This window comes from Neopelma chrysocephalum, unplaced genomic scaffold (genome assembly GCF_003984885.1).
Source record: "Neopelma chrysocephalum unplaced genomic scaffold, ASM398488v2 Primary Assembly neopelma1_180, whole genome shotgun sequence".
NCBI classification, from domain to species: domain Eukaryota; kingdom Metazoa; phylum Chordata; class Aves; order Passeriformes; family Pipridae; genus Neopelma; species Neopelma chrysocephalum.
Window position 1 is genome coordinate 2,152,822 of NW_020897842.1, and position 13,404 is coordinate 2,166,225.

At 47.1% G+C, this 13,404-nt stretch overlaps 1 protein-coding gene across 10 annotated transcripts in view; it reads left to right on the plus strand.

Moving 5' to 3' along the window:
- CAMTA1 (calmodulin binding transcription activator 1) overlaps positions 1-13,404 on the plus strand; it is a 223,384-nt gene that overhangs the window by 23,741 nt on the left and 186,239 nt on the right. For all 10 annotated transcript variants that reach the window (XM_027702182.1, XM_027702187.1, XM_027702179.1 and 7 more), the window contains one exon: positions 4,208-4,326. In XM_027702182.1, the coding sequence (XP_027557983.1) occupies positions 4,208-4,326 (119 nt within the window). The remainder of the gene's footprint in view (positions 1-4,207; positions 4,327-13,404) is intronic.

The window sequence follows — 13,404 nt, forward strand, 5'->3', positions numbered from 1 at the left end:
GGGTGCCTGTGCTGTGGTAGGGTGTCAGTGGGTGCCTGTGCTGTGGTGCCACCCGTGTGCTGCAGGGACCAGCTGCTGCCTCAGCAGTCAGTGGGGGGGTCAGCTGGATGCCAGCCCAGGATGACATTGGGATTTTAGCGGTTTGTTTTGTGCTAAAGAGCCCGTTTGTAATGTTTAAACACCTCTTCCCTTTCTTGTGAGGTAGTTAAGAAGATGGCCAACCCTAAGTTATTACTTCATAATAATGGGTTTATAAAACTTGTGTTTGTGAGTTTATAGCTTACTCGTGATATTTATTTCTACTATAGACCTGTCTGCGGATCAGCAGCTGATCAACACCCTTTTGGCCATTTCTGTATTCTCCAATTACACGTTATATTGACAAACTATGGTAGTTAAAGGGGCTGCAGGTCTAAATTCACCTCCTGGATCACCGAAGATTTAAGAACCAGTTAAAGAAAAAAAAAAGGGGGGGGATGAGGGGGATTGTTTGGAGAGCGGGGGTAGAGCACAGACTCTCTGTGTGATTTGCTGTTGTGCACTTTAAAGTTTTATGGTCCATGGTGCATCCCTTGGGAGGATAAAGTGCAAGAAGCATGAAGAAACCCATAAAGTGACAAAGGGTTTATGTGGTATAATTAATATGGAACTTTCCATGAACTTTGTAATACTTGTACTTTCTTAATTCTACATGAGTTTCTGGTTTGTTAATAAGTAAACTTGAAGATTGCTAATGGAACTTAAATTTTGGATTTTCATCCTGAATGATATAAAACAGAATACAGTGTAGGCTGCTATATTTTAGTCTGTAGCTTCTTACTGGAGTTCTGGGCTGTGGCTGTGCCTGCCTTGGGAAACATTTTTGAGCTGTGGCCAGCTCTGCACTAAAAACCCCTGTGTCGATAGAGGTTTACTGGCAAATCCTCCCCATGTCAGTGCAGCTCTGCTTGCACAGGCAGTTTTTATTGACACTGGACGGGTTTGCAGACCTCGGCGGTGTGAGTCGCACCCACGGCAAAAATAAACGAGGAGAAAGTTCAAGTACAAATCTGGATTTGCACAGTAAAACCAAATCAGCGCTGTGAGGTTGCAGCTCCTGTTTTTAGCTACTGAGGAAATTTTAGTTGGAGACAAATGGAGGAGTTTGCCTGTGGGTGTGCTGGCCACGCTGCCGGGAGCACCGGGATGCGGAGCAACGTGGGCTCTTGTTCCTCTGCCTTCCCCAGGAGCCCCTGTGGTGGTGGGTGAGTGCATCAGCTGGACTGGCAATGGCAGATTTGATTCAAGCCAAGGGACAGCATGGGGGTTTTTTTGCTCCACCTCCCTAGAGATGTGCATGTTTCATTGGAAGTATCACGGTGTTATTTGTGAGGAGCAGGAGCAGGGAAGCAGTGGTTCATTCAGAGGAGTGGGAACTATTGGTCCACCAGTATCCACAGTGCCACTGGAAGAGCAATCCTCTTCTGTGCCTGGCTTTCCAGGGACTTTCCTCCCTGTGGGAATACATTCTGAGAGATTCTAGTGGGCAGAGAAGTGAGTGTGAAGGCAGGTGTGTGTGCATCATTTGAGGCGATGAGTTTTTCACCCTCAGAGCTGGTTGGCTGACTTAGTCCTTTTCCAAGGTCAAACCTAGTTTAGAGGTCACTGAATTTAGAATTCACATCCCATAATGGGATTGTTGTGTGTTGTTCTGACTGTGTGGCTCGAGGAGTCCCTAATGAAAAGATTGTTGGATCGAGGCAGGTGGCAGTTGTTGTTTTCCACATTGGGGATTTTTTGGAATGAAGAAATGTCATTGCTAAACGCAGAAGAGGGAGGCATCTGTGAGATGTAGTCCCATTACAAGATGATGAGAATGACCTTCCCTTGCTGTAATAACACAAGGTGGGAGATGCTAACAACAGGAGTTGGAAGGTTTAGCATCAGCAAGTTCTGACAAGTTCTACCAAAACATTTTAAAGGGATCTATTATCCATAGGCGCTTTCTGGATTAATAATACTGATAATTGATGACAATGGAAGAAAGTTAATAAAATGAGCTGAATAATTAGAGGTCTGCCAGCCCTGCAAAATAATGGAATGAATGATAGAGGACTTGACTGATATGGAGGTAAGGGGAAGTAATACAATTAATGTCAATTAAAATGTGTCCATGGAAAATAAGCTGATGAGATGTAACTGGGATGTAGTTTGGCTGATAAAAGCAATAATGTGTGCTGTAAAATACTTTGTGCCTTAATGAATTGAATGTAGAGCAATGCAGTGTTTTGAATGAGGAATGGAAATGGTGTAAAATGAAAGCAGGAGCGTGAAGTGAGTCCCAGCTGCGTGTGGCTGTGGATCTGGGAATGCAGGTGGGAATGGCTGAGAGCTGCTGGCAGGGCTGCCTGGCTCTGGTCTTTGCCCCAGGCAAGTTGTGTCTTTGTGAATAAGCCCAGGTGTCACGACATGGGTGTCTGTGAGGCTTTGAGTGGCTTGGGTGGGGGGAAATAGCAGTGATGACAGTCACATGTGCAGAGCCTGGGCTGGGGAAAGGATGTGGCCAAAAAGCCCTGGAGAGTAACGGTCTGAGATACTCAGTGTCCAGCTAGAAATCCTGGAATGGTGTACAGAGCAGTAATGGAGAGCACCCTCTCGCCCATTTCTTTATCAGTCCAGCAGAGATTGATCCTGCTTGACTGCTCCTTGCCCAGGAAGAAGTTGGGCAGTGGCAGCCCTGTTGATTTAGTCCAGCACAGTCGCACAGTAAAGTTCCCAATAACTCAGGGAGTGCGCAGGACTCATAAATTACAGAGCAGCTCACGTTTATCATACACATCGCTGCTTATCTTGTAAACTCATCTGCTGGGCTTGCACGAGCAGTTGATTTAACAGCATGTATATTGTTGAACTTGACACATCCAAGAGTCTAATCAAGCTTTAAGAATACCAGGGATGTCTGGCTGCTGGTGTGAGGTCTCTACAATTCCTAAATCATTTCTAAGAATGCTCGTGGGCCAGGCTCTGTTGGGTTCGCTGCAGGTCACGGGGAATGTCTGTGTCGTACGAAATTGCAGAGGAGTTTTATCATATTGCTGGCATCTGTTTAATGACATAAAATGATTAGATGTGTAAAAGGAAGAAGTTAATATCCCTTTTCTGTACACTTCCAAATGGGAAATGACTATAAATTAATTTTGTAGGGTAAAATGCCAGAGAGTAAGTGTACTGCTTGTGTACCTCTGCCCAGGATCTGTCATGGGAAGTGAGAGGACGGTGGAAGAAGGCAGGGATGGTGTGGTTGGAGGGAGAACTGGTAAAGCTCTGCATTGTGGCTGGTCTCTCTTACCCTACTGCTCCAATTCCCTTTTCTGTGGGGACTGATTTGTTTGATAAACACGTGCAGCTCGTGGATGCTCTGATTCTCTCGGTGGTGTTAGAGGATTGATAGACATCATCAAGGTGCTGCTGCTGGGACTGCTGCGGGCTGGTGTGGGAGTGCAGGGGGTTTTTGGACATGATTTTTTGAGGGGAATTGATGCACCTTCTACATATTCAACAATAAAGAAGAATAGTTTTGTATTCTTCAGTGTTTCTGCTTTTGAGACCCTCAGGTATGGTGAGGTAGGAAGATTTCCAGCCTTCTTTCTCAATTCCATGTTGAGGAACTACATTCTCTTTCTGAGCTGTGCATGAAAAGAGAAGTAACCTGGGTTTGATCGGGTACCGTGCGTTCTAGTTTTAAATGAACTAATAGACCTCGAGTTGCGTTTCTGCTGCAGCTTGACAAAATTATAGCAGGTACTGGGGCTCTGTGCTTATTTACTTGCAAATCCTGTCAAGTGTGAACTTCATTTATGACTTCCCTGGCAGGTTGTGCTGCTGTGGTCACAGGTTCTACAGCGTTTTGTCGCTATTGCTTGTAAAATTTGTCACTGAGGGAAATAATGACCCAAAATAGGCACAGGTAAGCACACACAGGCTCCTTGTGCCCAAATCCATCAAAGCTCTTCTCAAACTTTGCAACTATGAAGAATTAAACTGTATTTATACTTCTGAAATAAAGTTGCAGTTTCATCAGAAAGACATTATTTGTCTTATTGGCATTGCAGATTGCTGCTCTTGGACAGGGAACTGGTGGGTTTCCAAGCCTTGCCACTGCTCGTATCTCCTGGTGGAAACCACCCGTTCTCCCATGTGTACATCACGTGTCTCCTCTCCTTTCTAGATGATCATGGGAACAGCAATGGCAGTCATGTAAAAATCTTTTTACCGAAGAAGCTGCTTGAATGTCTACCAAAATGTTCAAGTTTACCGAAAGAGAGGCACCGCTGGAACACTAACGAGGTAGTTAAATCTCTTACTTATACTTAAATGTACCAGCTTACTTAATGCTTATGGATTCTTTTGTGAGAGCATGCCATGTGAGCTCCAGGATACGAATTCCTTGGCTCTGGAACCTGTTCTGTAAATAATAAAGCCCTAGTACATGCTGCAAGTGAGGTTTAAGCTAGACTTGAAGGCAAACGTGGAAGCTGACTGCTAGTACAGTAGGAGCCTATTGCTCAGGTGTGTGTGACTTGTCTCGGAGTCAAATCTTGTATCATCTTAATGACCCGTTTCAAAGTGGTTTAAAATCAGATAGGTGTGTTTGTACCGTGCTGAACAAAGTGTTACCTTCCTGTGCATGAAGATTTCTGAACAAAAAAGTGGCGTTTGTTCTTTCCTGCCACACAGGGGCCAGGGAAATAACCAGCTTACCTGTGTCTGAGGAATCTTGTTAAGAGCAAGACACACAGAACTTGGCATTTTATACTGGAATCCAGTTACCCTGAGTGTGCTCAATCACAGGTCTCCTGTTAATGCATCATGGTTGGGGTAATTTAAATGAAACAGAAGTATTTGAAATTTGGGTATCTGTGGGCCAAGGTGAAGTTAAAGAATTACCCAGATAGCTCTATGATCCCTAGGCTTTATTCCTGCTGGGCGGCAAGGCTGGATGTCCCATGGCAATGTGCACAGTGTAGTTTTAGTTTTCAGTAGCTTTGTCTTACTGTAGCTTTGCCTTATTTGTAGGAGTCACTTAATAATAGAGGCGATCCACTTGGAGAAATGACTGTAGAACTCCAGTTAGTTCTGCTTGTTGGGAGCTGACTGGTCCTGTCCCTCTGATCCCCCATTTGTAGCATCTAAACTTGTTAACAGAACCTGTGCTCACGAGTTTAACACCTGCAAGTGGCAGCTGAGCACAGGATCAAACACAGCTCACTCGTGTGTGTGTGTTTGCTGAGCGTAGAATCAATCACAGAGAAGTTCCTGTGTGTATATTTCAAAATTGGAGTTCTAAACCCCCTTCCTTCTGCTGTCTGGAAGTTACAGTCAGGTATCTATTTTTAATATACCAAGTACAGTGAGAGAATGAATCAGCTTTGGGGGAGTTGCTGGCCTTGGCTTTTGTGTGGATGTTTTTGGTTTGGGTCATTTGCATTGAAATGTAAATTGTAGAAAACGTGGGTTGTGGTTCATTCTTCGATGGAGTTTGTACTAACAGGGGCAGGGTATTGAGCAATGGCAATTCCAGTGGTTCTGACAGATGATGTTTGGTCAAGGACAGTTGGGAAAACAAGGTCTTCATAGGTTTGTGACAGAATGATGCTCTTCCTTGCTATTGGAAACAGCTGCTTGGGTTTTAGTCCCGTTCTCTGGTAGTGCTGCTGTCCCAGGGCAGAGCCTTGGGTACAGTCCTGTGTGTACAGCTTTGGGCAGGGCTGGTGTGTGGAGCTTCCCTGGGCACAGGGAAACTGTTCTTATTCATGAGCAGGACAGGGTGCAAACAGGGAAGCTCTGCTCGGTGTGGTGTGTTAGGCTGGGAGCTGAATTTGGGAGCGTGGTCTTCTATGAGAGACGTGTCAGTGTTCCAGGGAGTGCAGAGTGGGTGGGCTTGTCTCATGCTGTAATTCTGGAAGGATTATTTGCTAATAGTCACAGGTCATCAACTGGGACATTAAAAGCCAGACCCAGCCCGCTTCTGTCTTTTGAATGCCAGGTTTGTCACTCTCATTTGTATCCTCTCCTCCCAAATCTGTTACTGCGGCTGCTGCTCCACGAGGAGGTGGAGGCTGGGCCGGGTCTGTGTGGGTTCTGGCTGGTGCTGACACTGCCAGCCTGGGTGCTGTGGCCAGTGCAGTTTCCCTATTGAATTGTTTAAATGGGAGAACTCTTCTTGTGGTCAGAGAATTCTGGCCTCATTAGTTCAGAGGGGAAAAAAAGAAAAAGGCAGAGTCTTATACCTAGATGAAGTCTTGGAAATTTGTGTTAATTATGGGGAAGGAAGGATCTGAGCTTCCAGATTTTATTGCCTCCCCACCTCCAATCTGAAAGCTTAATTCTGTTCGCTGTTATAAAACTTGAATTTTTCTTAGGGTATAATTGAATAATAATGTTGGACTACATTGCCAAGGCATTCCTAAGGGGATATGTTTTTTTCACCTGATACACAGGTGTTCTGCCTGTGCTGGTGAAGGCACAAGTTATAAAGTAGAGAAGAAAAAGATGTATTTTATACAGTGGTGCTTCAGAATCTTTGCACTAATTTCAGAATACCTGGCTCTGTGTGTGAGGTGTCTCTCTGACAGGGAGGTTAGTAAAAGATGGAAAGTAAATGAAATGCTTAAATAACTTCCTCATCTGAACATGTGTGACAGTGCTGCCCTCCCTTAAACTGTGTGTGTTTGGGCAGCCGTGAGTGTCCGTGGGCTGTGAAATGCGAGCGGGGCAGGGTGTGGGGTGGGGTGTGGGGTGCATCCTGAGGGAAGGTGGGGGCCAGACCCCTAACCCTGCCATGACCCGGCTCCTTTCCAAAATCCTCAAGCATTGCTTTCTGGGCCCCTTTGCATGGGGATGCTTCAAGGGAGCTCGAACACAGCTGTTGCCTGCCTCTGTGGGGCCCTGAGCGGGGCACATGCGTGTTCCCACTGCTGGGCTGGTGGGGTGCTGGGGTGGGCACGTGCTGTCCCCGGGCCTGGGCTCCATCAGCCCCTTGGTGCTGCCGGCACAGAGGTCAGGGAGCAGATGGGGTTTGTTCGTTCCTCTGCCAGGGCATCACCATGGGAACACTGCAAATAACTTTTTCTGAGCGCTTTCATCTGCAGCTCGAGGATAATGGTCAGATGTTGCTCTGGATTGGATAGCTGGGATGGAGAAACTGTATCCTCTGAGAGCTGGATGGGTTGTGGTTGATTTTACAGGTAGTAAAATCACGTGCTGAGCAGCAAGAGAAATGGAGCACTTAAAAATGCTTCAAACATGTTATCAAGGTGTTTGCTTTCCATCAGAGCATGCATTTGGAACTGAAATGTTTGATGGAAATACATTTACATACCAAGATGTCATCTTGTCTTAAATCAAGTTTATAGCAGTTTTGTATTTTCTACTGAAGGAAGTGTTCCTTCTAATTCAATTTTTTTTACCAGATAGGAAATCATAAGTTTAGCCAAGCAATTAATTACAGATTTAAATTTTAGAGATGCCTGTGAAGGTGTATTGTGCTTATTTTTCTGGCTCTGGGAGAGGATAGAGACAGGGTTTCATACAGTTTCTCACGTTAGGACGAATCAGTTAGTTGCTAGAAAGTTTGGCTCTGTGCATGTGAGGGAGTTCCTCACTCTGAGGGTTCAGTTGTCGTTTGTTGTGAACCACTTCGGGGTTTGTGTAATGCAGACCCAGTGTGGTGTCAGTGCACGGATGGAGCAAAGGCTTCCTGCTCAGTGTGCTGACAGTGCACCTGGAGCGAGGATTTCAGGGGCTGGGTCTCTGCTCCCTCCCATGGGCAGTGGGGCTGGGCTCCCAAAGCACTGAGCCAGTGGCCTCTGGTGCCCCAGCTGAGCTCCTGTGTCCCCTGATGGAGCTGCTAAAGATGTCTTGGCCGCCTCATTACCCACTGGTGGCTTCGGGCAGCAAGATACATTGTCCACAGGAGATGCATCCTGCTGTCCAGGGACCAGGTTATCTGGGATGAGAGAGCTTCCAGGGGCACTGGGGCTCAAGGATGTTGGAGTAACCTTGTCTCTGCACAGCGCTTGCCAGGCACCGGATTGCGGCTCTGAGCAGAGATGCCGTTCGTTAACAGTTGGCAGACGCAGTCATTAATCATCCTTGTAAACACTTAATGACATGGTGGGAGAAAGAAGAAAAAGTTAAACATTGGAAATGTAAAATGCTACCTTGGGCTTTGGTTCCAACAGTATTCTCTATTTACATTCTCTGCTGGGAGAAGCCCAGAATTTCCATGGTAGAAAAAGCAGTAGTAATTGCTTCATGAGCTTGGGCCTGTCTGGAGGGGCAGACAGAACTGCCCTGCTCTCCAGAATCAGCCAGCATCCACGTTCTGCAGATTCCAGGCTCAGGTATTGCTTGGGAGAGTATGCAAATAATGCAATTATGAAACTCTGTATTTTGAGCATTATTTAGCATAGGAAGAAATTCTTTTCCTCTGCTGCCCTGGGGCCCGAATCGCGTGTTCACTGACATCTCGATGTGCTCTGGCGTTCTTGCTTTGCTCGCACGACACTGACATTCTCCTCTTCGCTTGACAGAGAGTTATTTGCCATCTTTTTTCTAAAGCACAGAGAAGATCTTGAAGGTTTGGAGAATTGCCTGAGGGACGTGAGGGACCCAGACTGAATGGAGAGTGAGTCTGGAGCCTTTGGGCTGGCTGTGATGCTCCAGACGCTGTCAGGGAGGCAGGGAAGCGATAGGTCCCTGCTTCCTGCCCCTCCAGCTCTCCTTGGGCCTGGTGACCGAGAGCTGGTCAGCCAGTCAGCACACGGCTCCTGTCGGCCCTGCCCTCATACAGACCTGGCAGCACGGCTACTGCCACTGCTTTTTTTTTCTTTTAATGCTTTTAAGTGCCTTTTAGAATTGACTCTTACAAAAAAAGGCTACCCGGGATGGCACGGTGTGTTGTAACCCTGCACTACATGTCCCAGTTCATTCCCTATTCTCCAAAGTAGCTGAATATGTTACAAATTTGTGGGGTTGAGCAAATGTATGGGACCAATTTGTGTCACCCTCGCAGTCAGAGCATGGAAGGGGTGCCTGGAAGGGGTGCCTGTCCAGGTCACGGCGTCCCCTCTGTGATGTGCCATCCAGATGGCAAAACTCCCTGGAAAAGGAGCAGCACTCAGTATGGTTCCCTGGGGACTGTGAAGTCCAGAGTGTTTTTTGAATGTTTTCCATCAAGCTCACGTTAATTCGGGTGTGTTAAGTTGAATTGCAGGGTTCCCAAAGCTGAAGGCCGGCCACTGTTGTGAGAGCCCTGCACCTGCAGAGAGCTCACAGGGCTGGGACATCCCCAAGGTCTCTCTCAGCTCTGGGGTATCTCAAGAGCAATAAGAATATTGAATTTTGACTAATTGCCTGCTGCCCATGTGATCACAGGGTATAAAATACTCTGAATGGTAATGGCAAATGCTGTTACTAGAAGTGCTGTTGGTTTTGTTCTGCCTGATGATCCACCACTGAAGGAGCAGCGGGGAAGTGATTGCAGACTGGCTCGGGTGCACTTCCCCATAGCAGCTCCTCCTGCCCCTGCTACTCTGGCACCTGGGGTTGCACCAGATCACCTGGGGACTGAGCCATGTTAATGCAAGGGGTTGGGAATGGCAGACGATGTCCTCTTGGGGGCAAAGCATTTGCCAAGTGCTCCAGCAGCCAGAGCATCTGTAAAATCCAGAACATCGGTGTCAGTTCACATCCTTCATTTCAGTGGTGGTGGTCTGCGAACCCCTTACCTGGGAGAGGCCTGTCCCACCTGGGTTTGTCCACCAGTGAGCTGGGTATCCATGCTGCCAGTGGTACCCTGCTTCCAGAGCCTGTCCCTGCTCTGGGCCACCAGCAGGAATGTGAGGAATGCCACTTCCTTTAAAGAAGAAAGAGCTTTGCAAGTGAAGTCAAGGGAAATAGAGTTTGCAGCATGAGAAGAGCAGAGCAGTAGTGAAGTGTACACACACCTGGCTGGGGTTGTCTGGCACGTTGGGACGGCTCCTCCTGCTGTGCCTGTGCTTGGGGTTTGAGGCTGATCCTGAACGAGGCAGAAAAAATGAAGAAGCACTTCATTGTGGGTTTATTTTGTGAAATTAATGAAATTATGTGCTTTGTTTAATGTGCAAAGCAGGAACATGCTGCTGGCATTGCTTTTGCAGTTCCTGAGTTGAGTGCTGTGAGCAGGCTGGGGACTGAGCAGAATCAGGTTACCTGCTGGTCCTGGCAACTTGGAACAGAAGCAGTAATACCTGCCATGCTGTTCATACTCAAATACAGAGGGATTCCTCAGCTTCCTTTTCGGGAAAACCTTTTTTCCCCTTCCCTTTGGTTCATGTGGGCACTGATGAAAAATGGCTGATTTGGCAGTTCAGGCAGTTGGTGTGTCAGAGTACTGGAAACAGAGTGGCTGGTGTAAAGCACAGCAAACAGATCACATGGAGGGTCGGGGATAATGCACTGCCCTCCTCATTTGTTTTTGTTTTCCAAGTGAACTCGATTGAATTAATTAACTTTTTTACACTTAATGATAGTCCAAAGAAAAAAAATTGCTTCACCATTAGTTTTAGCATATTATACACAAAGTATAAAATGGTCATGGTATTTAACCACCTGATTGTTTGCCATTAGTAACCTGTCAAAGTACTGCTGAGTATTTTTGAAACTCTCTAGAAATTAGTTTGGAGTGGAATTGGTCTGGTGGAATTGTTTTTTTTTACTGTGGGACACCTCTCAGTCCTCCACTGAGAGTGAGTTGTGTAAATGACCATAGTTCAGCAGCTGTAGAGCAGCTCAGAATCCTTTGTCTGTCTTATACTTAACACAATTAAAAAAAACACAACGTATTGCTCTGGGAATGTAGGAAAATAAGGTGGAATATTATTTCCTCCAGTTGATGGTGTGCTTTTCCTAACCTGTGTCATCTGTTGCAGCTCATCCTTGTTAATCATATATGGTTACCCTGAAGTGTAGTATCGGAAGAGAAAGTGGAATCCAGTGTGTGGGGAATAAAAAGTTGGAGTTATTAATTGCAGCACCCTTCTTGAAACGTGAGGGAGTCATCAGAGTGCATTAATTCATTAGTATTTACCTTTTTATCTACAGGAACACCAGCAGTAGTGGTAGGTACCTCTGCATCATGTATCTGGGTTTCTGGCTTGCCCGGTGCTAAAATACTCACTGGTGTTACACAAGTTATACTTTGTACCTCATTTTACAAGGAAAATGTTACAACAAAGTCAATTTACAAAGTCAATCTCAGTCTCTCTGCCAGGGCCTGGCATGTACACACACAAAGGAATTGGTTCACTTGGCAAATGAATGGGAACTGAGGAGATTATATTTTGTAAGTGATTGAAATCCTGTCATCTTGATCTCAGGTTTGCTGCTTCCGAGGGTGGCTGTTGCATTTGGAAGAGAAAATTCAGGGAATTTAGGTGAAACATTAAAACTAGATATGAAGGAAAAATTAGTGCCAATCAAAGTGAAGGTTTTCTGCAGGGGTAGTGCCTAAGAAAAAGAGGGAAACCAGCCTGTTTCCTGCCAAAGCAGTGATCATTGTGGGGACAGTGTCCCGAGGAGAGCGGGAGGGGGGAAAGAAAAACCAGGGCTTTGTGGACGTGATGTCAGTGCTCTGCTGACAGACTGCAGGAGCTGTTGGGCAGCACAGCCTTGGGGTGAGCCAGCCCTGGGGACCACGGAGAGCTGCACCTCCTTGGAGGCCGTTGTAGTTCCAGGGGTAAAATGTTCCTAGAGTTACCTAAAACTCATCTTTGTGTTACTTGAGAACTAGTGAGGGAGCCCCACAATGTTGGAGTGCCCCACGGGAACATCCGTGTTGCACAGCTCTGTGAGATTGCTGAGCTCTCAGTCTTGCTGATCACACCACTCCCCTTAGTGCCTTCGGACTTAATGAGCTGCTGAGTCACTGCAAGTCTGTGTCTGTGCTGTTGAGTTGTTGTGAAGTCGCTGGGTTCCCAAACTGCTTTCCTTCCCAGAGAGGTCATCTGGAACACCTGCAGTGTGAGTCGTGGTGAGAGGAGCCAGCCCAACAAAACAGTGAGGGAACAGTGGAAACATGGACTTAACTGCTTTGGTTCACAGAAATTGGAATTGAGAAACGTTGAAAATAGTGGCAGGAACCAAGTTTTAACTCCAGCACGTGGCAGTAGCTTTAGCAGGAGGTTTTGCCAGACACTGCTGCTGAGGGGGAATATGGACCTCTGCCTTCTGCAGTGTGTTCCTCACTGTGACACGTGTGAGGCAGGAGTGATGTGGAAGGATGAGATGTGTTTTCTGGAAAAACATCCAGGCAGACTAGATCCTTGCATTATATGTCAGTGTTACATATGGTTCTCTGACACTGGGGGCTTCTTTGCCTTACAAAGACAGAGGTTTGTGTGGCAATTTTGTTTCTTGGCTTCAAGCATTGGGCTGGTTTGGTCCAGATAAAAGACTCCCAAAAGTTAGTGCCTTGCCAGGCAGGGGGAGGGATGCTGGATTGAAGAGGGATGCAATGCCCTTGGTGGTTGTCTTTCTCCAAAAGTTATCTGATGTAAATATTACGTTCTCTGCATAAATTTATTATAGATAATTGACTGCATCTTGCTTGGAAATGGGTACCAAAGGTTGTTTTATAGCTTCTGTGTAATTGAAATTCCAGGAGGAGAGGCCTTTGTCTTAGAAACCACATTTGAATTACTTTTTTATTGTAGTGTTAAAGCAATACGTTACAACGTGAGGGGTTCAGTGTGCATGTGTGTCAGTAATTACCAGATTTCCACAATTACAGTGAATAAAGGAAACTCTCGGAAAAGTGTGTCAAGCTTTCCCTGAGAAATGATGATCTGCCAGTTGTACTGGCAGCCCCTGTGCTGTGACCTCAGCAGAGCCTCCCTGGCACAGTTCAGTGCCCGTGTGGAACCGTGAGCTCTGCCCTGCAGCCAATGCTGGGGCTGTGCTGCCTCGGGCCCCGTGGGAAACCAGCACCCCAGGGTGGCACTGGGGACATTGTAGAAGCCTGTCTGCAGGGAGGTGAATGACAACAGGCCAAAGTGGCTGGGAACAGGAGGCATCTGGTGCTGCCAGGGTCGGTGGCCGCAGGAAGGGTCAGTGGCCCCAGGAGGGGTCAGTGGCCCCAGGAGGGGTCAGTGGCCACAGGAGGGGTCAGTGGCCACAGGAGGGTCGGTGGCCCCAGGAAGGGTCAATGGCCACAGGAATGGTCAGTGGCCCCAGGAAGGGTCAGTGGCCCCAGGAAGGGTCAGTGGCCCCAGAAAGGGTCAGTGGCCACAGGAGGGTCGGTGGCCCCAGGAAGGGTCAGTGGCCCCAGGAAGGGTCAGTGGCCACAGGAGGGTCGGTGGCCCCAGGAAGGGTCAGTGGCCCCAG